Genomic DNA, 25,122 nt, shown 5'->3' with positions numbered 1-25,122 from the left:
GTGATATTTAATCTCTACTTTCAAAACATGATTAGACTAGGGGTGCCTGGGTGGCTCAGTGGTTGAACATCTGCCTTTGGTTCAGGTCGTGATCCCGGGGTCCTGGGATTGAGTCCTGCATCAGGCTCCCTCCAGGGAGCCTGTTTCTCCCTCTGCCTATGTCTCCCGTCTCTCTCTTTCTCTCTCTGTCTCTCATGAATAAATAAATAAAATCTTTAAAAAAAAAAGTGGTTAGACTGGCATACAATAATACCAACTCATTATTCCAAAAGTTTATAAAAAGAAAAACTCAAGTATTCATCCTTTATCAGTTTCTTTTAACTCTTTTGACATTTTCTACTTCTACTCCATTGAATGTTCTAAAACCAAAAATGTAAAGGTAAAAATCACTAAAGCATTATATTTTGACTTTGCTAGTAATATATCATGAATACACTGTCTCTAATTTTACTTTTATAGATAACCATTTATTAAATACATAAGGAATAATCTTATCCAATGACTTTAATTCAATAATACAACAAAATAACCTTATCCTATTAAAAAGTAAATTTTCAAAAAAGAAATTACCTTTTCCTGAAATTACTTCTTTTTCTACTCGCCACCTAAATCCAAACTAATAAGAAAAAAGTTATATTTACACTAGCATAAATTTAAACACTATTTAAATTGTATATATACCTAAACATAGAGCCAACAATTGACATAACGACATTTACCAACCTAAAAAGCAAACTTAATTCTGCAGGAGGGGAAGATGGCAGCAGAGTAGGAGGACCCTAGGCTTGCTTTGTCCCATGAACACAGCTAGGTAACTTATCAAGTTATCCTAAATACCCTAGAAATCCATCTGTAGACTGGCAGAACAAATTCCACAAGTAAAGGCAGAGAAGAGGCCACATCAAAGTAAATAGAAAGTGTGGAGATGTGACTTTGGAAAGAAACAGATAGTGGCTGGTAGGGAGGGACCTATGGTCAAGGAGAAGGATGAGAGATGGTACTAACACACAGGGGAGCATGCAAGGCAAATGAATCCACATAGTAATTGGCTTGGAAGGCAAAAAAGGCCAAATTTGGTAAGTTCATGCAACCAGTACTGCTTAAAGTTTAGAGTTTTAAAGATTAGCATGCTTGGCTCTGGGAGACCTTGGAGGACATGGAGGCTGCTCTTGGACAGAAGGCAGGGGAAACACCCCATGGGCATATAGTGTGGAAAGAGTGATTGAAGAGTGCCTGGGGCACATAGTGCAGAGGTTAGTTGCTCATGTCCCAGAAAGGCAGTGTTCTGAGCATGTCCCAGAAAGGCAGTGTTTAGAGAAAAACCCCTGGGAATAAAGCAACTGGCCAGTACCATTTCCCTCCCCTGCCCCTCAGCATAAACACAGAGCCATCTACAGAAATCAGAGCAGTGCTGACACTCACTACCTAACTTGCTTACACCAGGCCCTGCCTGCCCCCCTTCCCAGGCACACTTGCCTCAGTCTCAGCACAATGATCCCCCCCTCCCCAGACCACTAACTCAAACCCCTTCCAGACCATGTCTCCCTATCTCGGAGTTTTGCAAGGCCTTGGTTCTAAGTGGCAGTGACAGGTCTCATTTCACGAGCACACCTAGTTAAAACACACTATATTCAGGCCAGAGACTGAACACTGCCTGTGACAGGCAAAGAAAACATTTGCAGACAACTGGCCTGAAGGATAAAGCAGCCAGGACACAACAGCAGAGTGCATACAGTATACACTGGAGACACTCCCAGAAGTACCAAGCCCTGGAGAACAGGGGACACTACTCTGCAGGGCACTACAAGTTCTCTTCTGCATAAAGCCAGTACTCCCAAGAACAGATGTAGCTGACTTTCCTAACACAGAGAAACAAGCACAAAGATTTGAACAAAATGAAAAGATCGAGAAATTTGTCCTAAATTAAAGAACAGGACAAGGCCATGGCTAGAGATCTAAACAAAACAGATATAAGTAACATGCCTGATGGAAAACTGAAGCAGTGATCATAAAGATACTCACTGGACTTTAGAAAAGAGTGGAAGGCATCAGTGAGACCATTAACACATTAACACAGAGATAGGAATAACAGCAGAGATAAAGGGTTCAATACATGAAATGAAAAACATGCTTCATGGAATAAACAACCGGCAGGAAGAAGCGCAGACAAATTAACGGCCTAGAAGACAGAGTGGTGGAAGGTAATCAAGATGAACAAACGAGAGAAAAAAGAATTATGCAAAGAGATAGTAGATTCAGGGAACTCAGTGACACCATCAAATGTAGTAATATTTGTATTATAGGAGTCCTGGAAAAAGAGAAAAAATGGGGCAGAGGATTTATTAGAAGAAATAATAGCTGAAAACTTCCCTAATCTGGGGAAAGAAATAGTTATCCAGATCCAGGAGGTGTAGAGAACCACCAACAACATCAAAAAAAGCAAATCTCCGCCAAGACATATTGTAATTAAAATGGCAAAATATAGTGATAAAGAAAAAATATTAAAAGCAGCAAGACAAGACAGTTACATACAAAAGAAACTCCATAGGGCTATCAGATTTTTCAGCAGAAACTTTCCAAGTCAGAAAGGAGTGGCATGGCATATTCAAAGTGCTGAATGGGGGAAAAAACCTGTAGCTAAGACTACTCCATCCAGCATGACTATCATTCAGAATAGAAGAAGAGATAAAGAGCTGCCCAGGCAAATAAAAACTAAAGGAGTTCATGACCACTAAACCAACCCTGCAAGAACTATTAAAGGGGACTCTTTGAGAGGAAAGGAAAAACCAAAAATGAGAGTATGAAGGTAGGAAACACAAAAGCAGTGAAAATGAATATTTCTGTACAAAAACAGTCAAGCAACTCACAAAATAGCTACAGCAGACAACAAAAAAAATAAAAGTCATCAAATAGGTAAGGAAGAAGTAAAACTTTCACTATTTGCAGATGACATGATACTGTATATAGAAAATCTGAAAGACTCCACCAAAAAATTATTAACTGATCAATAAACTCAGTCAAGTCGCAGGATATAAAATCAATGTACAGAATCTGTTTCATTTCTATACACCAGTAATGAAGCAACAAGAAGAGATATTAAGAAAACAATCTCATTTACAATTGCACCAAAAATATATGATACCTAAGAACAAATCTAACCAGAGAGGTGAAAGACCTATACTCTGAAAACTATAAAACACTGATGAAATAAAGTGAAGATGACACAAAGAAATGGGAAGACATTCCATGCTCATGGATTGGAAGAACAAATATTATTAAAATGTCTATCCTACCCAACCCAAAGTAATCTACACATTTAATGCAATCCCTATCAAAATATCAAACAGCATTTTTCACAGAAGTAGCACAAAAAATCCTAAAATTTGTATGGAACCACAAGGGACCCTGAATAGCCAAAGCAATCTTGAAAAAGAAAAGAAAAGATGGAGGCATCACAATTCCAGACTTCCACGTTTCATTACAAAGCTGTAGTAATCAGAACAGTACAGTTCTGGCACAAAATCAGAAGAATAGAAAAGAAGTGAACCCACAAGTATATGATCAATTAATTAATCTTTAAAAAAACAGGAAAGAAAAAAAAAAAAAAAAAAACAAAAAACAGGAAAGAATATCCAACGGGAAAAAGACAGTGTTTTCAACAAATGGTGTTGGGAAAACTGGACAGCAACAAGCAAAAGAATGAAACTGGACCACTTTATTACACCATACACAGAAATAAATTCAAAATGGATTAAAGACATGAAATCATGAAAATCCTAGAAAAGAACACAGGCAATAATTTATTTGACATTAACCACAGCAACTTTTTTCTAGATAGGTTCCTTGAGGCAAGGGAAACAAGAGCAAAAATAAATGATCAGAACTATATTTACAAAAAAAAAAAAAAAAAAAGGCAGCCCCGGTGGTGCAGCGGTTTAGCGCCGCCTGCAATCCAGGGCGTGATCCTGGAGACCTGGGATCGAGTCCCACGTCGGGCTCTCTACATGGAGCCTGCTTCTGCTTCTCCCTCTGCCTATGTCTCTGCCTCTCTCTCTCTCTCTGTCTCTATGAATAAATAAATAAAATCTTAAAAAAAAAAAAAAACTACCTTTGCACAATGAAGGAAACAACCAACAAAACTAAAAGGCAATCGATGGAATGAGAGAAGGTATCTGCAAATGACTTATCTGATAAAGGGTTAGTTTCTAAAATATATAAAGAACTTACAAAACTCAACACCCAAAGAACAAATAATCTAATTTTTAAAATGGGCAGAAGACACTAACAGACATTTCTCTAAAGAAGACATATAAATGGCACACACAAAAAGATGCTCATCATCATTTATCATGAAGGCAATGCAAATCAAAACTACAAGGAGATATATCCTCACACCTGTTAGAATGGCTAACATCAACAACACAAGAAACAATAGGTTTTGGTGAGGAAATGGAGAAAGAGTAACTCTCTTGCACCATTGGTGAGAATGCAAACTGGTAAGGCCGCTCTGAAAAACAGTATGGAGGTTCCTCAAAAAGTTAAAAATAGACCTATACTACAATCTAAAAGTGGAACTAGTGAGTATTTACCCAAAGAAACAAAAACAGGGATACATGCACCCCTATATTTACAGCAACATTATTTACAATAGTCAGGATATGAAAGCAACCCAAGTGTCCATCAATTGATAAATGGATAAATATAAATATAAATACACACACACACACACACGCAATCGAGTATTATTCAGCCATATAAAAAATATCTTGCCATTTATAACAACATGGATGGAGCTAGAATATAATGCTAAATGAAATAACTCCATAATAATACCATAGGATTTCACTCACATGTGGAATTTAAGAAACAAAACAGATAAGCAAAGGGAAAAAAAAGAGAGATATAAAGACAAACTAAAAAACAGACTCTCAACTATAGAGAACTGATGGTTACCAGCAAAGAGGTGGTGGGAGGAAGGGTGAAATAGGTGATGGGGATTAGGAGTGCACTTGTTATGAGCACCCTTAAAATAAAAAGTTAAAAAAAAAGAAGCAAACCTCATTCTCATCATGATAGCTTTTTCCTCCTTTGAAGACTCTAGGTATTTAAAAATACATTTGAACAATTACCAACTTCTCTGTTATGGAATAATCTTCTTTACTTTTGAACTACCTATTAAAAGGTATAGTGCTAGGCCACAAGATACCTAAATTTAAAAAAATATGTATCTTGTTTTATGACACTTCCTGATACAGTAAAGAGGCAATATACTACAGTACAAAAGAATTAGATTCTCTGAGTTTTACATCTTAGCTCCACTACTTAACAGCTTTATAATACTGGACAAGGTATTTAATGTTCTTGTGCCTCAGTTTCCTTATATGTAATGTAGAGATAATACAGTACCTACTTCTTTAGGTTAAGAGGTTTAAATGGGATAATACACACAAAGTACTCAGAATAATACCTGGTACATAGTATCCCAGGGGTTAGCAAACTATGGCCTGCTCCCTATTTTATAAACAAAGTTTTATTGGAACACAACCAAAATTATTCATTCTTGCATGGTTCTTTCTCCACTGCAATGGCAAAGTAAAGAACAGGAAAGAGGAAGGGAACCCTTTGGAGCCTTTGGAGCCCAAAAGTGGAAAGCAGTGAAACTTCTGTACAGATTCCTAAACATAACTTTGTTTTTTGGCTAAAAATAATTTTTCTTTTTAATGTCTTTCATATTCATATGCTAATTTTCTATAATTTCAGTAAATAACTTAGTTTTCTATTCAGTTTACTAAAATGGTTAAAAATTCAGCTTTAGAATTATGCAGACCCAATGTAAGCTCTACCATTCATTAACTAGTTCTGGGGCCTTGGAAAGTTTCTCAATTTCTCAGTCTATTTCCTTTTTATGTAGAAAAACCTCAATCTTATAGGTTGTTGTATTGAGAGATAATTCTTTTTTTTTTTTGAGAGAGATAATTCTGATAAAGTGTTCAACACCTGATTAACTTTGCTTATTTTTATTTTTTTATTACTTGAATTTGACAATTCTGTATTTTAAATGCAAATGAGGGCTCAAAATATTTGAAAAATATTCTGATTAAAATCCAATAAAAATAAAATCCTCCTAGCCTAGGAAAAAAAATTAAAAACTCAAAGTAACTGTTTAATTCTGTTTTAAACCCATACATGTATGTGAGGATTGCCTGCCATCTAACATTTATGTTGGGATGTCCAATGAAGCACATACCAATGTGTACACCAATAGCTTCTCAACTTTTTCTTCATTAATCCATTCAACAAATAATATTCAAATATTTGAATAATTATTAAGCAACTATTTACTGAGTTTGGCACTCTGCTGAAGATAGGATTATTAAAACAGAGTCTAATGTCAAGAAGTTTACAATCTTATAGGGGGATAGGAAATGCAAAACAAATACAGTATGTTCTACTAGTTAAAGGTTGCATGGAGGTTTTGTCTCAATGTGTTTTTTATATTCTTTCCAGACATAAATTTTCCTGCTGATAGGCTGTAATAAACACTAGAGTTACTAAGGATTGGTGCTAGGCCTTCTTCTCTTCATCTACCTTCTAGTACAAAGAGATCACACATGCAAGCAGTAAGACAGAGAGATCCTAACTTCCTGAAAACACAAAGTTCCATGACCATCTACTTGGACTTCTATGTAGAAGAAAAATAAACTTTTGGCTCATTTAAGCCAGTGTTAGTGTTATTTAGGAGTGCTTCAAGACCTCGCAGCTGAATCTATTCCTAACTGATGCAACAATCCAACAAAACTCTCAATGATGAAAGGGAAGAAGTAATAAGGAAGGGAATAGGTGTGTGGGACAAAGGCTAGAATTCACTAAAAATGCCCCAAGTAACAGGTGCTAAACTAGATGATTAATTAAAAATGAATAAAACACTGTCTTTGTAGAAATGAAACTATGACAAAATGCATCCTAGCAAGGAAATCAAAGATACTACTCTTAACTCTCTCCAATACCTCAAACATTGTATGCCCAAAAAACAGTAATATTTTCTAGAAAAGACCCCCCTCATACGTATGGAGTAAGGGCACATCAGAAATCCCTGTACCCTCCCCTCAATTTTGTTGTGAACTTAAAACTCTCTAAAAAATAGTCTTTAAAAAAAAGAAAGCATTTACCTCACTCCACATTTCCTATTTCTTATTTCTTACTTGGATTTACCCTCATATCTAACTATTCATCATGTTCTAATAGGAACATATGTAAGACTGATGAATCACTGACCTCTACCTCTGAAACTAATAGTAAATTATGTGAATTAATTGAATTTAAATAAAATTTTTAAAAGGGGAAAATATAATTTTTTCCAGATTATCCTCTTTAAAGTATGATTTCCAATAATATATTACATATTTTAAATGGAGAATACAAATATTTATTGTTTTATGTACACTTTTCCCCCTTGACTAGATTATAGGGTTTTTTTGTTTGTTTGTTTGTTTAAGATTTATTTATTTATTCATTCAGAGAGAGCGAGAGAGAGGCAGAGACACAGGCAGAGGGAGAAGCAGGCTCCATGCAGGAAGCCTGATGTGGGACTCGATCCCGGGTCTCCAGGATCACACCCCAGGCTGCAGGCAGCGCTAAACCGCTGCACCACCAGGGCTGCCCGATTATAGGGTTTTTTTGAAAGGTAGTCATGCTTTAATTCACAGTGCCCTGCCCATCCTTAATTAATCCTGAAGAGCAATCAACAAATGAGCCAGTGTTGAAAAATCTGCTTTATCATGCAATCCTAGAAAGATTTGTATTTTATACTCAACTTGCACTGTAGTAACTTCAAGTAACTCCAATTACCGTGGTGCCTTTTAGATTTGATATGATCAATAACTAGTACAGAGAGGAGAGCTAGTTCCTAAGAAACTGAGAAAGTCTTTGGGTTACATGACATACATGGGTTTGTAAACAGGGTTGCAAAACTGGACACTCTTATCTATAAAAATACTGTGAAGCAACCCACATAGTAAAGGCACTATTGAAAAAAATATTAAACCAATCATGCTTCTGAGATTTAACTAATTAAATGAAAAAGAAATACTTAAATAAATCTAAGACAATTTTTTAAATAGACTGTCTTAATACAAATGTACACCATCTAAAATATACAGATTTATGCAACATTCTCTCCCCCCATTTCAAACTGACATCATCTGTTTCAGGTCACCTTCTCCAGCTGCAAATGTGAAATTTGAGATAGAAATAAAAATCACTTTAGTATCAACTAAAGTAAGATGTAAAGCAAGAACGGAAATCTGCCATTACTAAATAGCACTGATAAGAGTTAATTATACTAAAACAGACGTTGATATAAAAGAAGATGTGCACCTGCCTCTTTATAGATGGTAATTTATTTGAAAAAAAAAACATATCAATTTCGAACACCATCCATGATACAAGACATCATCCTGCAGTGTCAAATCATTCATTATAATCAGTAAAGGCTCTAGGTCAGAGTCAGGATGAAACAGGATCCAGTAGCCACTTGTGTTTAATTTTAGACTATTCATGCCTCAGCTCACAAAGTACCCTTGACTAAAAGGCCCTTTGTAAATTTCATAGCTGCAGAGGTTAAACCATCCAGATGATATTTCATAGATACAAGACAACCTACACTTGAATTAGCAGCTTTAAAAGAATAACGTGGGGCATGATAGTATAATTAAAAGTAATACTATACTTAAATAAGAACCTTCTATAAATATTTGGAAGGCATACCTTATTTTCTTTGTATCTACTGAGATCTGCTATGCAATATTCCTTGAATAATTTATCATAGTATTTCTTTGCAAGTCTCTTCTCCCTAGAGCCATAAAAAATAGATAAATCTTTTACATTTAGAAATTCAACCACAGTTTGCCACTTGGAAGCAATGCCAAGTAAATAACGTATATCATATAAATATTAATGTTTTAAAAGAGGCCTATTACTTACATGTGCATGGACTAGTTGGATGTTAACTATTAATAGTGGCTCTCTTAAGGAAGGAAACTAGAAGATTGACAGTCAGAGGAGAGGAGACTTACTCCTTGCTTTTTATCTTTTGTAATGTTTGCACTTTTAAAACTACTTTCAGCCTGACGGGATGAGCACTGGGTGTTATTCTGTATGTTGGTAAATTGAACACCAATAAAAAATAAATTTATTTAAAAAAATAATAAATAAATAAATAAATAAATAAATAAATAAATAAATAAAACCACTTTCAGGTATTACTTTTTCTCAAAATATTTTTTAAAATTTTGTAAAAGGTGTATTACAGGACAATAAACAATACAGTAAAAATGTAATAAATTTTCTTTTCAAGACAAAGTGAAGCAATGAGAAGTTAGTTAAAACTGCTAAAAATTACTGAAAGAACCAAACCAGACTCAATACTCTGAGGCATGTTTTTATGTCCTCCTTATCCTCCATGCACAGGCTAAATGCCTTGGACAGGTGGCAGGGTAAGAAAACACAGAGAGAACAGGAGAGACAGGACTAAAGTATTTTATGCGTTATGTCTCAGGTGGAAAAAATTACCAATTCATGTCCATTTCATCCTCCTCATTCCACAGGAATCTATGATTTTCTCGTATAACATCCATATCTGTCTTGTCATTTTCCCTGGAAAATAAAACTATTTTAATTACACATAACCACAAAATTTAGTCAAATTTAGGAGGTTAAACAATTCTGTGAGATTTTTTAACACTTGGGAGAAAATACATGAAGATATAGTTTTCTGTGTGAATATATACGTATGTACATATATTTATAAAAACAATTTTCATATTTTCAAATGACACTTATGAGTGCTGTTAACAGAAGCAAGTGGATAAGGCATCCATTCACCTCTTGTACTGGCTTCAATTATACAGATGGTCCTAAACGACCAAAGCCAGGATGAGAAACCTGAATAAACACTAAATGGATAAGGAAAACTTATGAAAATAAGTTTAGAATTGAAAAAAAGTCAGTAACCCCATCCCACTGAGATCACATTGAAAAACTATATGAAGAGTTTTCCATATCTCATTTCACTACAGCTTTCTAGAAAGACTGAGTAAGGGCAGAAGAGAATTAGAGAATGCGGGGGGAGAGGGGGTGTATTTTAAGATCCTAACAGTCTGGGGGTATAACAAGGGAGTGTTGGGGAATATAGGCTAAATTGAGAGGGGAGATAAATTTGGGGTAGATGAGATCATGTAAAGTTTTTTAAGGCTCTACCTAACTCAGAAAATTATTAAGTCAGAGAAAAAAACCCACACAACCAAGAGTCTTTGATAGAAGAGCCTCAAATATAGGAATTGTTTTTTTTTTTCCTGTTTGCCCTATCTTTTAAAAAAGCAAGCCCAAACATTGAGTCTAAGAAGTTAATTAGTTCAAAGATCCTTGCCCAGAAAAAAAAAAAAAAAAAAAATTTACTGCATAATCAGGCACATGAGTATCCCTCACATATCCTATTATTGCCAGGCGCAGATCTGGCTCAACAGGCTACCTGTGGCCTGTTGCCAGAGAAATGGGATTCATGATGAGGTACTTAGCAAGAAGTTGTGGATAGCCTCTTCACTTTAGGGTACTATAAATGGAAAGCAGAAAAGAATGACAGAATCAGAAGACACAGTAGCTGTGGATCTTTAAAGACATCTACACCTTTCTCACATTCTATGTAAGCTTCATGACACTTACCCCAATCGCCTGAAGTCTTCTTTTTTGCCACCATAGTATAAAATATAGTCATTTACAAACTTTGTATGCCTTTGATACTGAAATGCAAAAAATTAAGGATTTGACTTGCTCAGGAGTTGTTCTGTGCCTATGATATATGAGTAAGGAGAGAAAAACAGCATGAGTCTACTTAGTTTTTTAAATATGCAAATACAGGGGCACCTGGGGAGCTCAGTCAGTTAAGCATCTACTGTCCCCTCAGGTCATGATCCCAGGTCCTGGGATCAAGCCTCATGTCAGGCTCCCAGCTTAGCAGGGAGCTTGCTTTTCCTTCTCCCCCTGCCTGCCACTCCCTCTGCTTGTGCTGTCAAATAAATAAAAATAATTATAAGTAAATAAATAAATATGCAAATAGATACTGTACATGCTTATGGTTTTTAAAAAATATCTACAAGGGGACACAGGGGTGGCTCACTCAGTCAGTTGAGCGTCCAGCTCTTGATTTCAGCTCAGGTCATGATCTCAGGGTCCTGGGATTGAGCCCCACATGGGGCTCCACACCCAGTGGGGAGTCTGCTTGTCTCCCTCTCTCTGCCCCTCCCCCCACTCACATGCAGGTGGGCATTCTCTCTCTTTGAAATAAATAAATAAATCTTTTAAAAAATATATCTAAAAGGTTAAATATTAAACTGTTAGAAGGAGTCAACAATGTAGAGCAGAAGGGCTTTCATTTTCTACTGAATATCATTTATATTGCTTTGAATATTTTTTCAAATTAAAGGTAAGGAGTACAAATTGCATTTTATTACTACAAGATATAATTTAATTATTCCAGTAATGAAAAAGCCTCTAAAATAGAAGATACAAATTTTATATATTAAATCCTAATATTAGGCTTTCAAAAATATGTAAATATAACAAATCAGATGTTCTTTTTTATACTTTCAATATTTAAGGAATTCAGTCATGTTTAATTGTTTTTTAAAGATTTATTTATTTATTCATGAGAGACACAGACTGAGAGAGAGGCAGAGACACAGACAGAGGGAGAAGCAGGCTCCTTGCAGGGAGTCCAATCCGGGACTTAATCCTAGATTCCGGGATCACAACCTGAGCCGAAGGCAGGCGCCCAACTACTGAGCCACCCAGGCATCCCAGTCATGTTTATTTTTAATGCAATATAACAAGATATACGAGCATTTTACTTGTTTAAAAAGCTCAATGGTATTCTCTCCAGAGCAGAGCATGCAAATTACAGAACTGATCTCATCCATAATGCTGTCTGATTACACCCTATTATGTCAAAGGTAAATAATGACTTAATTCATCACAATATGTTCTAATAGAATATTGAATCAGAATATAACACTTCCAAAACTGGCAACAAAGCAGCTAACCTTTCAGAAAAGAAAAAAGAGAAAGCCAGATATCCAGAGATTTGCTCTTGGCCTGTCTCTAACTGGTCATACAATCACGGCAAGTCACCTCAATCTTTTAAAACTAGGGTTAGCAAATTCTGTTAATGGTACATACGCAGGCAATATGGTACCTGTCACAACAGCTTGGCTCTGTCATTTTAGCATGAAAGTGGGAACAGATAACACCTCGATGAATAAGCACAGGTATGTGGCAATAAGACTTTATTTACAAAAATAGGTGCTGAATGGGTCCTTGGTTCCAGGAAGATGGTGTAGACAAAAATGTACTTCTCCCTATTCTTCCCACCAAGAACAACTAAAAACCTTGGAAATTATATCTTAAACAAATATAAGACTCTGAAAGGTGAGGAGTCGAAGGCATAACAGCTAGAGAGCTCAAGACCTATGGTATGACATGGTAGTAAGTTACTCAGGTTTTCTTTTTGACTCATAAACTCAAACAGAAATAAAGAAGCTAGCAACCTAAAAATCCCAACAAGCATAGACAAGAAGAGTCCCAACAAAGCTCTCTCTAATTGAATAATCAAGAGAGAGGGTAGCCTAACATGAGGAAACTTAGACAATATCTACTCTACTCTAGCCAGAAATCCTAGAAATACCTGGCCCAACCTCTCCCCATGCCAGAAAAGGGGACCTACACTTTCACACTCACCAGGCTATAACTAGATCCCCCAACACCCTCAAATGAGTGGGGTCATAGAAGGCATAACAGATGCTGAAATACTAAAGGAACAAGTGGCAGATGAGATCCATGGGAAAGCCAAGCCATTGGGTTAGAAGAGGAATAAATCGGTGGTAAGATAATTTCTATAAGTTAAAGAAAAAGATTAGGAATGATAACAAAGGAAACAGATGGCAATAGGTAGATGATGTATCTAATTGCCATCATCTCCTTCTCTTAATCCTGACTGTAATAATAAATACCAAGAAACACTATAGGTCTTGGTTGGCTTCTCTTTCATTCTCCAACATTCCCAACTGTAATATGGATGGCCAGTGGTAGCAGTCAGAATAATGAGCCACAGTCTTACCAAAAAGCTGAAGTGAGACATGGCTATAATAGCGGAAGCAAGATACAGCTTAAAGATAGTCCTAAGTCATGCCTGAGAGATGAAGCCACAAGAGGTCTGAGGACAGTCCACACACCCATCTATCTACTTTTAGGTACAAGTTTTACGAAGACCTTAAAAAGCCAAGAACCAGATAGTAAAAGAGTAAGAGTTAAAATGAGACTAAAGATAAAAGCAGTACTAAAATGAGAAATGTTGAGAGCGTGGCAAATACAGGTTGGAAAAATAACTGCAGGTTCATGGACTTTGTAAACCTATTTATAGATCATTAGTAATATGTTTTATTATTATTATTTTAAAGATTTATTTATTCATGAAAGACAGAGAGAGAGAGAGAGGCAGAGACACAGGCAGGCACACAGGCTCCCTGTAGGGAGCCCAATGCAGGACTCGATCCCAGGACCTGGAGATCTTGCCCTGAGCCGCAGGCAGAGGCTAAACCACTGAGCCACCCAGGCGTCCCATGTTTTATTATTTTTGTCTTTAAATCTTTCTTATGTATTAATAAAACAGAATTGTACTCAAAAGTATAAATGACAAGACTGCACATCAATAAACACCTTTAAAAACATAATTTAGAAAAAAAAAACATAATTTAGGTCTACCTGACTTCACAAGATTTTATGAAATAAAAAAGTAGATTTTAAAATATTCTAGGGATCCCTGGGTGACACAGCGGTTTAGCGCCTGCCTTTGGCCCAGGGCGCGATCCTGGAGACCTGGGATCGAATCCCACGTCGGGCTCCCGGTGCATGGAGCCTGCTTCTCCCTCTGCCTGTGTCTCTGCCTCTCTCTCTCTCTCTCTGTGTGACTATCATAAAAAAATTTAAAAAAATAAATAAAAATTTAAAATATTCTATTGGTTATAAAAATCTAGAAATACAAAAAGGATACAGCATCCATAGCTATGAGATGAAACCTTCTATTTCTTGCTTCTTCCCTGTTAAGACAAATTTTAAACAAATTCAAATGTCCATATTCTAATTAATATAATTAAATCTCCAAGTCCTTGAGTTTATAAAAACATCTTAAGCCAAAAAAAAAAAAAGTAATTTACACTGAAGTACATACCTATCCAGCAATTCTGCTGCAACTTGTTTATGGGCCACCTTTCCATGTTTTTCTTTCTGAAATGGCTTTTTGAGCAGTAAATCATCTTCAATTGTCCTGTTTGTGATGAAGAAAAGTTAATTAAATTATAAAAGAAAAATTATCAAAAATTATTAAAAGAAAAATTATTATAAATTATTTTCTCAAAAGGCATTTGCTGTTTCTTTATACTTTAAAAATTGGAACATTTTTAAAAATTCAAGTCTTAAAAAAGACTCACTGATCTTTAATGAGACATGTTAGTCTTGCTCCAATAACTTAATTTCTTAACTTTATTTAATACATAAAAAATAGAGAGGGTAGCCCAGGGGGCTCAGTGGTTTAGTGCCGCCTTCGGCCCACGGTGTGATCCTGGAGACCCGGGATCAAGTCCCACGCTCGGCTCCCCGCATGGAGCCTGCTTCTCCCTCTGCCTGTGCCTCTGCCTCTCTCTCTCTCTCTCTCTCTCTCTCTCTCTGTCTCATGAATGAATGAAATGAATGAATGAATGAATGAATGAATGAATAAATAAATAAATAAATAAATAAATAAATAAATATAAATTGAGAAGATGAAACTAATGAATGGGTTCTGGGGTCAGGCCACCCAGATTTCAGGATCCAAACTTGGGCTCTGTCATTCACTATCTTAATCTTAAACAAGGTTAAGTTACTTGATCTCTTTGTGTCATAATTCTCCTGTTTGTAAAGTAGAGATATTGAAGCTTTTGGTTGATAATACAAAAAAAGAGCTAGATTATAAGTGATATACACTACAGATGATCATCCCTAGTTAAGAAGATAGATATAACCCTAGAGTAGAAACTATTCAACTAGATTTACTCAAATTCTATTCTTACAATGTAGTATTTCTGAATGAAAAATCCTGAAAATGTAGAAAACCATACAATGTAATTTATTATGATTATTTCTATTCTTTTGGTTATCCATGAAGTCTGAGTATCTAACAAAATGTTCAGTCCCATTTAGTATGCCTAAGATATGGCTCTCAGTCTGAAATAAAGCAATTTTTATAAGTTTGGTTAATATGAATCAGTCAACCACTCCTAAGTTAACAGATAAAATCTAGTTTCCAAGCACTACAAGCTGAAAACAATGCCCCTTAACACAGCAACATCACCAAGATGCACACTTCTTATAAGGCCCAGGTTTTTTTTGCTGACAGTTCTTGTCCCTTCCAATTCAATAAAAACTTCCATGAGCTCCCTCCTTTGAGCATTTAGTCTGTTCATTCCCAAAACCATAAAACTGCACTGTATCACAATCTCACCCTCCACATTAACCTCATTTTGAAGTCACGTACTTGCAAAGGGACCACCAACCAAGCTCCCTTCTTAGCTATGACGTTTGCAAATAAAGTCCTTAAAAGCTGGATGAAAAAGAGATGCAACAGAGAAATCTAAGAGTTTTAATTGATTTCCTTTCCCCCCACTTCCCTTTCCATAAATCCCTTTAAGTAAGTTAAACATTACTTTCTTATTTTTCACATAACTGTTCTCAAATTCTCAAGTCAATCCATTATAGTTTAATAAACAAAAATTCATTCAGTAGAGCAACACTGTCTTCCCATGCAAACACAATCCAAAAATTTTCAAATACTTATTTATACCTCACCGCAATCTAGAAAGGATTTGAAACACAGATAAAAAAAAAAAAATTACTTACCTTTTTTTCCTTTTGTTAGATTCTCCAACTTGTTCATCATCACTAAAATCAGAATCATAGCCTCCATGTCCATGCATCTGTAAAGGAGTATAAAGTCAGTTACTTAGAACTTAAGTTGCCATAGTTCAGGAAACAGAATAATTCAAAAATAAGTTATCTTTAAAAGCCGTAATAATTTTAATGGATCGTGGTGGATATATCACTGTTCGTGGGCTATCCAGCCACCTAAAACTTTCATTCACTTTGAAATAACAGATTTACCCTTCAGAAAATGACTCAACATTTTCCACCTTAATTACCAGGAGGCTACTCTTTGACCTCATTGAGAACAAGCTCTAGAAGCTGCTGTGTGACTGCACACAGGGTTGTGATGCTTCACTTTTGACTCAAGAGGACTAACAGTTGCTGTGTATTTATTATCATCAACTATGCTCCAGACATTATGGTAGGTCCTTAACAAATGATGCTAATTCTGTAAGTTAGGAACTATTATCTCCAGTTTACAGATGAAGGAATCAAGGACAAAGTTAAGTAAATCAATTCTATAGCAGATAAGTGGCTAAACTGACCTACTTGATTCTTAAACTCATGATTCCAACGACTCCAGATTGCCTCTCTGGAATATGCTAACATGATTATACTCCACTAGACTTACTGTATCTGTGACCAGTACACCATCGATGCATTGAAGCTTTCCTATGTTTATTTCCACACATGTTGAGGTTTCCTTTTTCCTTTAAACCGAGTTTCTTTGAGGTAAACAGTCTTGCCTTTTGGCCTAGTTAATTTTATCTTGTTCCAACTCATTTCTTTAACTTAAATTCTTAGAAATACTGAAAGATTTCAATTGTCACTCAGTTGTGTTGGAAACCTCTGGTTTCAGCATTATATTGAATTTGGGACACACATTAATGGGAAATCAGTAGATGATTGGACTTTTGATATCATACTCAATTCATACGGCCACAAGGAACTAGTCCTGGTCAAATGATACCATCAGAATGTCTAAACTTTAATATTTACTATTACAAGTGCAGCAGGAAAAAGAGGAAAGCACCCCCTAAGCTTTCTGGCCCTGGACCTAATAGGACAAGGTACGTTCTAGTCGTGGCCACCTCGAGTAAACGAAGTCTGTGATCTTTCTCAAACTCTGGTACCTGGGGCACACCTCTCCTTCCTGGCCCACAGAATTCTAGAGAGGGAGGTCCTAGCCCGGGTTGGAGGTAAAGGCACGTCTGTAAAGGAGGCTCCCGTCTCACACCCCTTGCTCCGGCTGTCGTATCACGTCTGTTCAAGCCAGCCCCTCACCGCTGAGGTCCTCACTTTCTTGGCATCTTGAGGAGGCCGGCCGCTGTGTGGGGCTTAGAGATTTTATCTTGCCATCAGCCTACCACAGGGGAACCCTGCTCTGAGCCTCCCACTCGTCTTCCGTGGTGCACGTTCCTTAACCTCTCCGGGCCTCGGTGAGGCTAGTGGTCAGACTGCCGCCCTCAGAGGGCTCCACGTTAAAGGAGTTACAGCCTCCAAAGAGTTTTAGAGGACAGTCTGACATGTAACGATCCTGTACCTGCTGACCATTATCAACGTCATCTTGTTCCCACCACCTCCTACCCTTGCTCCCCCTCGCCCATTTCTTTTTTCTCTGGCGTCTGCATCCCATACCCATCTCGAATGAGAGGTTGCACGAAGAAGCTCTCACTCACTTCAGGCCACGAATCAACTGACAGGGGCCGAGAGAAATGCGAGAAGGGAGACGCCGGGTGTTTCTAGAACCTACCAAAAGAATAACAAACAGACAAACAAAGATAATCAACTAGTACCATGCGAGGAACCAGTTTGGAGGGCCTTCTCCCCGACCCCAAATACGCTCAAGGCCCTTATCGCACGCCCCGTCCCCCCTCCCCGCTCTGCCAAGGACGCGCGCGGAGTCCTTCCCCCTTTTCCCGGCGGCCACAGCGACGACCCACGGCCTGAGCGCGCCGCTGCAGCGCCCGTCCGGTCCGCGCCGGCCGCACCGCACCGCCCCGGCCGCACCGCCCCGCCGCCGCGACAGCCGCCGCCGCCGCCGGCTCCCCGCCTCTTTCTACGGGTCCCGACTGGGCGCCGCTTCCGGCCCGACTCGGCCGCGTGTCACATTCACAGGACTCCGTCTTGGGGCGCGGCGACCTTGTGCTACAGCCAGAACAGCCCCGGGAAACGGAGGCGGCGGAGAACGGGGCCCGGAGCGGAGGCAGAGGCTTCCTGCTTTCTCAAGTCGAAGCCCTGGATTTTCTCCTGGGCCTCCTTCCCTTCGGGAGCCCATCATCTAATGTCGTGTGGCACTGCTCACACGACGCCCACGCCCTGCGTTTGAAAATGTTTGGTTTCAGAAAAAGCCCTGCCTGCATATCACCTGCCGTCCTCTTTCTAGTAACCTTAGTAACGCCTCCTCGGAGCATCCTCGCGGAGCGTCTGTCTCCGATCTGCCTCTCCTCCCCCTTACATAAAACAGTTCTCATAATTAGAACAAAAATAACTTTCCATCATTTCACCGCCCACACAATAGATACCATTCCAAATGCTGTGCTGGTGGCAGAGGAGCTCATGGAATATCGGAGGAAAGGAAGAACAGGGAATAGGGGAGATGGCCCAGGGTCTCGGATTCTCTGCAGGCAACCACCTGGCACACGTGAAAGGGGATCCAAAATAGTTCTTTTTAAAAAAGAAGACAAAGAAAAAAAAAAAAAACACATAGCAAATTTTACATTATTTGAGCCCCACCGGGTTCTCCCTGTGCTTTACCTTTTCCATGCTATGATGCTCCGTTCTGCTTTGCAGACTAGTTCCTGGGCTCCTGCCCGTCTGCCTGCAGCTAATGCTGTTCACCCTTGCTGCCTCCCCAGGAGCAGCAGCAGTTCCCTGGAAATCAGAAGCGCTAATTAAGTATTTGCTGAGTTGAACTGGCAAGCCACTGACTTTTACAGCGGGCCTGTCTTAGGGAAGACTTTGGCACTAACATAGATACCATTTTACATCTTTTGCATTAAACAGAAGATAATGATATTCACGGCCCCCTTCTATTCCTGACAGAAATTATAGATAAATCCCGCTTTACTCAATGCAGTGAATGTGATCTTAAAGATCTGTCAGTTAAGTTATTGTAAATTCGATTATTTCAAAATACAATCAGATTATACTTTTTTTGAGAGAGGAGGGGAGGGGGGAAGAGGAGGAAGAGACAGAGTGTCTTAAGCGGGGTTCACACACTGTGCGGAGCCAGATGCAGAGTTGGGTCTCAGGACCCTGACATCATGACTTGAGTTGAAATCCAGTCCAATGCAATGCTAAACAGACTGACCACCCAGGCATCCCAGATTATGCTTTGATAAAAACATTTACTCAAAAAATATAAAGTACTTTAAATTTAATATTATACAACACTGAATTACTTTGTCAAGCAGTTCGTTTTTAAGTATCTAAAATCTACATTTAGTTCTTTTATTACTACTAAAACCAAGCACATCTGTACCTTGTATTCAGTTTACTTTCTACTAGTATTTGACATTTAATAGCATTTTTCTACCATACTTGGTATGTTTCTGTTATCAGCCCCATTTTGCAGGTGAGAAATTAAAGCACAGAACTTAAAGCCACAGACTAGCCTGGTGAAGGTCTAGAACTATGAGTGCTTGTCTCTCAACAAGACTCAGTTTCCTCTCTGTCTGTGTGTCTCTGTCAATTTCTCCCTCTCTTTTTAACTCATTGATTGTGTGGAAAGTAGACCCTGGTTCAAACATTTTAAGAATTTTAGATCTGTTGCTGCCAGACCATTCAGCCAAATATTTGCATTTTTCCCTTTGAGGCAACAGTTATTGAAAGAGAGAAAATAGGATAGATCACATGATCTGAACTAAAAACAATTTGTGCAGGATAGAAAACCTACCTGAACGGAAAATCTCAAGTTAGCAATCAACAACTATAAAAACACAAATATGTATTAAGTGCTTGCTCTGCTCAGAGCACTGTGCTAGTTATCAGGGTTACAAATATGTAAAAGCCACTCCTTACCCTCAAAGGTTGACAAATAATAAAGAAAGAATATATAGTATAATAGCAGCAATATATTCTATGCAGGCACCTGGCTGGCTCAGTCATAAAGCCTGTGACTCTTGATTTTAGGGTTGTGAGTTTCAGCCCCCCTGTTGGGTACAGAGATTACTTAAAAAATAAAATCTTAAAAAAAAAAAAAAAAAAAAAAAGAACAACATATTCTATCATATGCCAAGTACCTAGTAAATGGCATGAACCTATGGTTCCTAATCTATAAAATGTGCTATTTCAATGAATGTGAAAATTTAAATGTACACCAGTGCCACATGCCATGCTCAAATAAAGCAACAAAATACTATAATAAGTGTGTGGTGGGGGTGAGGGAAGTAGGTCTCACTCCTGTGCATTACCCTTCACTGTCAACATACCTACTCTTATTGCAAAAGTTCAAAAAGCTTCTCTGGGAAACAGTAAAGAGCCACATTTCAAAGTCAGCCAGACTTTCCTTCACTTACTAGGTGGGAGATCTTGGGCAAATTATTTAATTCTCTGAGTCTTAATTTTTTCATCTACAAAATGGAGATTATACTAGTAGCTATCTCACAGGGGTTATTGACATTAAAATGAAATGATGCAGTGAAAATGCTTAGCATGATGCCTAGTTCATAATGAGTATGTAATGAATGCTACTTGAGGAAAGAATCAAATAACAAGCATTCTTTCCTGAGAATAAGATTAACAATTAACTGCTACTTAAATAGAGCCCAGAAACAGATCCACACATATGTAATCCCACGATTAATGGCATAGTTTTAAGTGTGGAATTTTCAATAGATAGTTTTGGGTCAATCGAAAAATATGGGAAAAAAAATACTGATTCCTACTTTACACCATACACAAAAGTCAGTTTCAAAAAAAAAAAAAAAAAAAAAAAAAGGAAAACATCTCCATGATATTTCATGATATCTTCCTTAGGGTATAAAAAAATTTCCCTAGACAGGACATACAAAGGGCTAACCATGAAAGAAAAAAAAAATAAAAAAATAAAATAAATAAAAAAAAAATAAAGACTTCTGTTCATTTAAAAGACTTAATTAGGGCCCTCTGGGTGGCTCAGTGGTTGAGCATCTGCCTTTGGCTCAGGTCATGATCCCGGGGACCTGGGATCGAATCTCACATCAGGCTCCCTCAAAGGGAGCCTGCTTCTCCCTCTGTCTATGTCTCTGCCTCTCTCTGTGTCGCTCATGAATAAATAAATAAAATCTTTTTTTAAATAAAAATAAAAGACTTTTTTAAACAATGAAAAGTTAATTCATGAAGTAGGAAAAATATTGCAGTATGCACATTTAACAAATTACCATATTATATGAAGAACTTTAAAAATCATTAGGTAAAAGGCAGAAACCTAATAGAAAATTTAGCCCAAGTCTTGAACAAACAATTCACCAAAAAAGATATCCAAATGGCCAATGCATATAAAACAAAGTGCTCATCTCTACTAGTTACCAGATAAATGGAAATTAAGAACATCATATACACCATTACACACCCACCAGAATTGCTAAATGGAAAGGACGGATTGACTACTAATGAATATATCCTGTGTCTCATATATTCCATTCCTCAGTGTATTTTCAACAGAAAAGTGTACATATGTTTATTGAAAGACCTGAACTAGGAAACACTAGTTATAAATAACAGCACTATTTATAAGTAAAACACAGGAAGCAACCCAAATGTCCATCAGCATTAGAAGAGTTAAATAAATTGTAGCTTATTTACACTATGGAAGACTATGTAGCAATAAAAGAAAATAAACCACAACTATATGCATCAGCACAGATAAATCTCACAAATATAATACTGGGCAAAAGAAACAATGTATATGCAAAAGAATATCTATAATACAATCCCATCTATATAATGAACAAAAGCAAAAGTAATCTGTTATGATTTGGGATAATGGTTTCCCTGGTGGGTGAAGATGAGGTGACCGGAAGGGGGCACAAGACAGTAGTGGGGAGGGCTTATGGGGAGATGACAATATTCTGTTTCTTGATCCTTACATTCATTACATGAGTGGTTCACTAACACCTACGGCTTATATACTTTTTTTTTTAATGATTTATTTATTTATTTTAGAGAGAGAGAGAGAGCAGGGGAGGGGCAGAGGGTGAGGGAGAGAGAGAGAGAGAGAGAATCTCAAGTAGACTCTCCATGGAGCCTGACGAGGGGCTCGATCTCAGAAACCTGAGATCATGACCTAAGCATCTGAAATCAGGACTCAGATGTTTAATTGACTGAGCCCCCCAGGTGCCCCTGGTTGGTGTACTTTTATGTATGAATGTTATACTTCAGTAAAAAGTTTACATTTTAATAAATGTAACTATTCCTAGAGGTTTTTAAAAACTTTGACTCTGTTGGGTAAATGGAAGTGTTAGTGATTAAAGCAGTGTCAGGCATGACAGAACAGGTTGGGGAATAGGTGAGATTTCCTGGGGAATCATGCCATATAAATGCTACATAGTCAAAGACAAATTTCCTAGGCACTGAGTTGGGGGCAGGTGGGAGGTAGTGGGGGATCTCTGTAAGCGCTTAGTGAGTACCCAAAGAACTGAAAGTACTCAGGCCTAGAATCCTTGGCAGGGTCAGGCTATACCTCCTGAACAAGTCAGGATCTGGCAGATGGCAGCTCTACAACCTCTGTGGTAGAGCTCAGTCCGTGAATAGAGACACAGCCCAATAGGTATCTTTTGCAAGGTGGTCAATGTGTAAATGCCCAAAGGAAACTGCCAGAGCATGAACACTGTGGGTTGGATGGACAGCAATATACCAAGTACCAAGTGAACTGATAGTCATCTTTAGGCCTGCTCCCAGGAGGCAAGAACAGAGACAGGATGTCTAAAAAACCCCTCCCTGAGGCAGTCGTGGATAAGGAGCTTTGTGATTAAGAGATAAGGAGACACCAGATCAGACGAAATGAGAAGCAGACACCAGGAACACTAAATGTCACTGGAAAACTGATGCACTTATTTTTTGTCATATATCTGTGTGTCTAAAGATTTCATGCCTCACTCAGGCATACGCAAAGTAGAGAGATTCACTACACTAATGAAGGTGGATGGATGTTGTATCTCTGGATCCTGCCTCAAGGGCTGCCCAGGCCTAGGCCTATAATCATGGAAAATACATAATTCCCCCAACAAGGCCCAAACTCTAAGTGGGACACAGACACAGAAATAGGTCATTAGAGTACAGTGCTGTGAGCAGTGATGGAGATGAAACCAAACGTCTGTAAAAGTGCCAGGGAGGGGCCTCTAGTCCTGAGAATAGGAAGACTGGAAATGCTTATGTGAAGGAGGACTTTGTTTATGTTCCAAATGCCACAGATTTAACTCCATGCTACAAACTGCACTGACTTTGCATCCAAAGGATAGGGAAGTATGTCCTTCCAGGCCTCTCACATTTCACCAGTAACTACCAACAGCCTCTACCTCTTTTTTTCTTGCTTTGTAAGCAAGAACCAAGTAGGAGTTGACCAAATCACATGATTTTACAGCATATGAACACAAGTTGACCATGTAAAGAGCATGCTGGTATAGTCAAGTGAAATGTCCAGTGAAGTAGGGCTGCTGCCTGGTTAAGGATACATGTTAGTGTTATTATGTGGTCAGGCAATTACATGTAAATAGTAAGCAATTTTCCTAAATGCTCCTTTAATTAACATAATCTCTGCAAGTAAAAACTCTTTGACTAGTTGTTTTGGTACTGAAAGTGATCATTGGCGGTAGGAAATAGAAATACTTAAACACATACAGTGACATAAATGACTGAATAGGCTCAGAGGAGCAACGGTAAATAGGAGATGGAGAGCTCATGCCTCTCCTTCATCAGGCTGTATAAAAGCAATAGCATCCAAAGTAATATTTGGATCCATAAACAGAACTTTTTCAATGGCACACTTTACTGTCAAGAATTCAGTTAAATACTGTAGGAGGCATACAATAGAAACGCAGACCAGAATTACTAGACCAATCCATTTTTCCAGAGAAGTTGGGAATTTGGATTCTTAGATTCAATATTTTGATTTTTAACATTGGCATCTTATTCAAGTTTAAAAATCAAAGCAAAACACCATTTGAAACAAAGCACTTCTGTGAGCTGCATTCAGCCCATAGGATGCCGATTTCCAAGGAGTGGGTGGTCCATTATCCTCCTTGGAGATGGTGGTTTGGAAACAAAGATCATGAAGCTATCTTGAGTTTATCTTTTGAGGATAAGACAGGCTCCTGGCAGGTCAAGCAGGAAGAATCAAAGCCTTAAATAAACACTCAGGAAAGGGGACTTGGAGGGGTCCCACCTAAATTCCTGGGCAGGAATATCTATGTTGGCTGAGAAGAACAGGGTGACCCCTATTGGGAGGATGGAATTCACATACCAGAGCGTACTGACAATGTTGAATTTTACCTGAGCTCTTCACTCCTAGAAGACAGGGATGATTAAAGGAATCCCCTCATTTTTGTGTTCTGGAGAACAGCCTACCGCAAAGAACAACTCTTTCCCATAAGACTTAGATAAGACTTAGAAGATCTCTGTTTAACTTATGACAAAGCTACATACAGACCTTCCAAATTCCCATTCATTGCCTCAAATGATGAGCTGAACTGTTTACTCCACTGATCAATTGAAACACAGTGTTCATTAACCAAACTATGGTTAAGCTTCTTTCCATCTTCCAAGCCCCTGAACTTTGGTGTTCCTGTAGCCTGAGCTACAGTGAATCCCTCTTGAGAACAGAACAGTCTTAGCATAAAATCCTCTCTGATCTACCCTCTAATCATGCCACCCTTTCATTCCATTTCCCCACATTTGGTTCTTTCCAGCCCTGCTTGTGCCTCTCTGCAAAAGACAAGCTTTATTTGCCCTGAACCTTGAGACACTTGCAGGTTCCTCCTGTTTCCTCCCTTTTAAATATCTTTGAATAAAAGTCTCTCCTAACTATGTCCTGATTTGTTTTCTATTAGACAATGTCCTTACGCAGCCTATACTATTTAACACAATTTCTGACAATGAAGTGTGTTGCTGACATGGTTAAGTTTCTAGCCAGAAGTA

General features: G+C 38.0%; 1 protein-coding gene across 5 annotated transcripts in view; it reads right to left on the bottom strand.

Moving 5' to 3' along the window:
• The window catches only part of LOC140621116 (protein FRA10AC1), a 38,096-nt gene extending 19,315 nt beyond the window's left edge, over positions 1-18,781 (bottom strand). Inside the window, exons 1-9 of one of the 5 annotated variants that reach the window (XM_072806013.1) lie at positions 18,763-18,781; positions 17,685-17,754; positions 15,982-16,058; positions 14,279-14,374; positions 14,102-14,147; positions 10,720-10,796; positions 9,571-9,654; positions 8,767-8,851; positions 571-616 (exon numbers count right to left, since the gene is read on the bottom strand). In XM_072806013.1, coding sequence (XP_072662114.1) covers positions 571-616; positions 8,767-8,851; positions 9,571-9,654; positions 10,720-10,796; positions 14,102-14,147; positions 14,279-14,374; positions 15,982-16,058 — 511 coding nt within the window. In that variant the 5' untranslated portion in view covers positions 17,685-17,754; positions 18,763-18,781. Of the gene's footprint in view, positions 1-570; positions 617-8,766; positions 8,852-9,570; positions 9,655-10,719; positions 10,797-14,101; positions 14,148-14,278; positions 14,375-15,981; positions 16,059-17,138; positions 17,310-17,643; positions 17,755-17,801; positions 17,886-17,948; positions 18,037-18,762 lie in introns of those variants that run through there. The other 4 variants (XM_072806012.1, XM_072806014.1, XM_072806016.1 and 1 more) reach the window with 4 other exon arrangements.
• Positions 18,782-25,122: the final 6,341 nt, after the last annotated feature.

This window comes from Canis lupus, chromosome 29 (genome assembly GCF_048164855.1).
Source record: "Canis lupus baileyi chromosome 29, mCanLup2.hap1, whole genome shotgun sequence".
Taxonomy (NCBI): Eukaryota; Metazoa; Chordata; class Mammalia; order Carnivora; family Canidae; genus Canis; species Canis lupus.
Note: the sequence above shows the minus strand (reverse complement) of the source record. Positions and strands in the feature narration are given on the sequence as shown.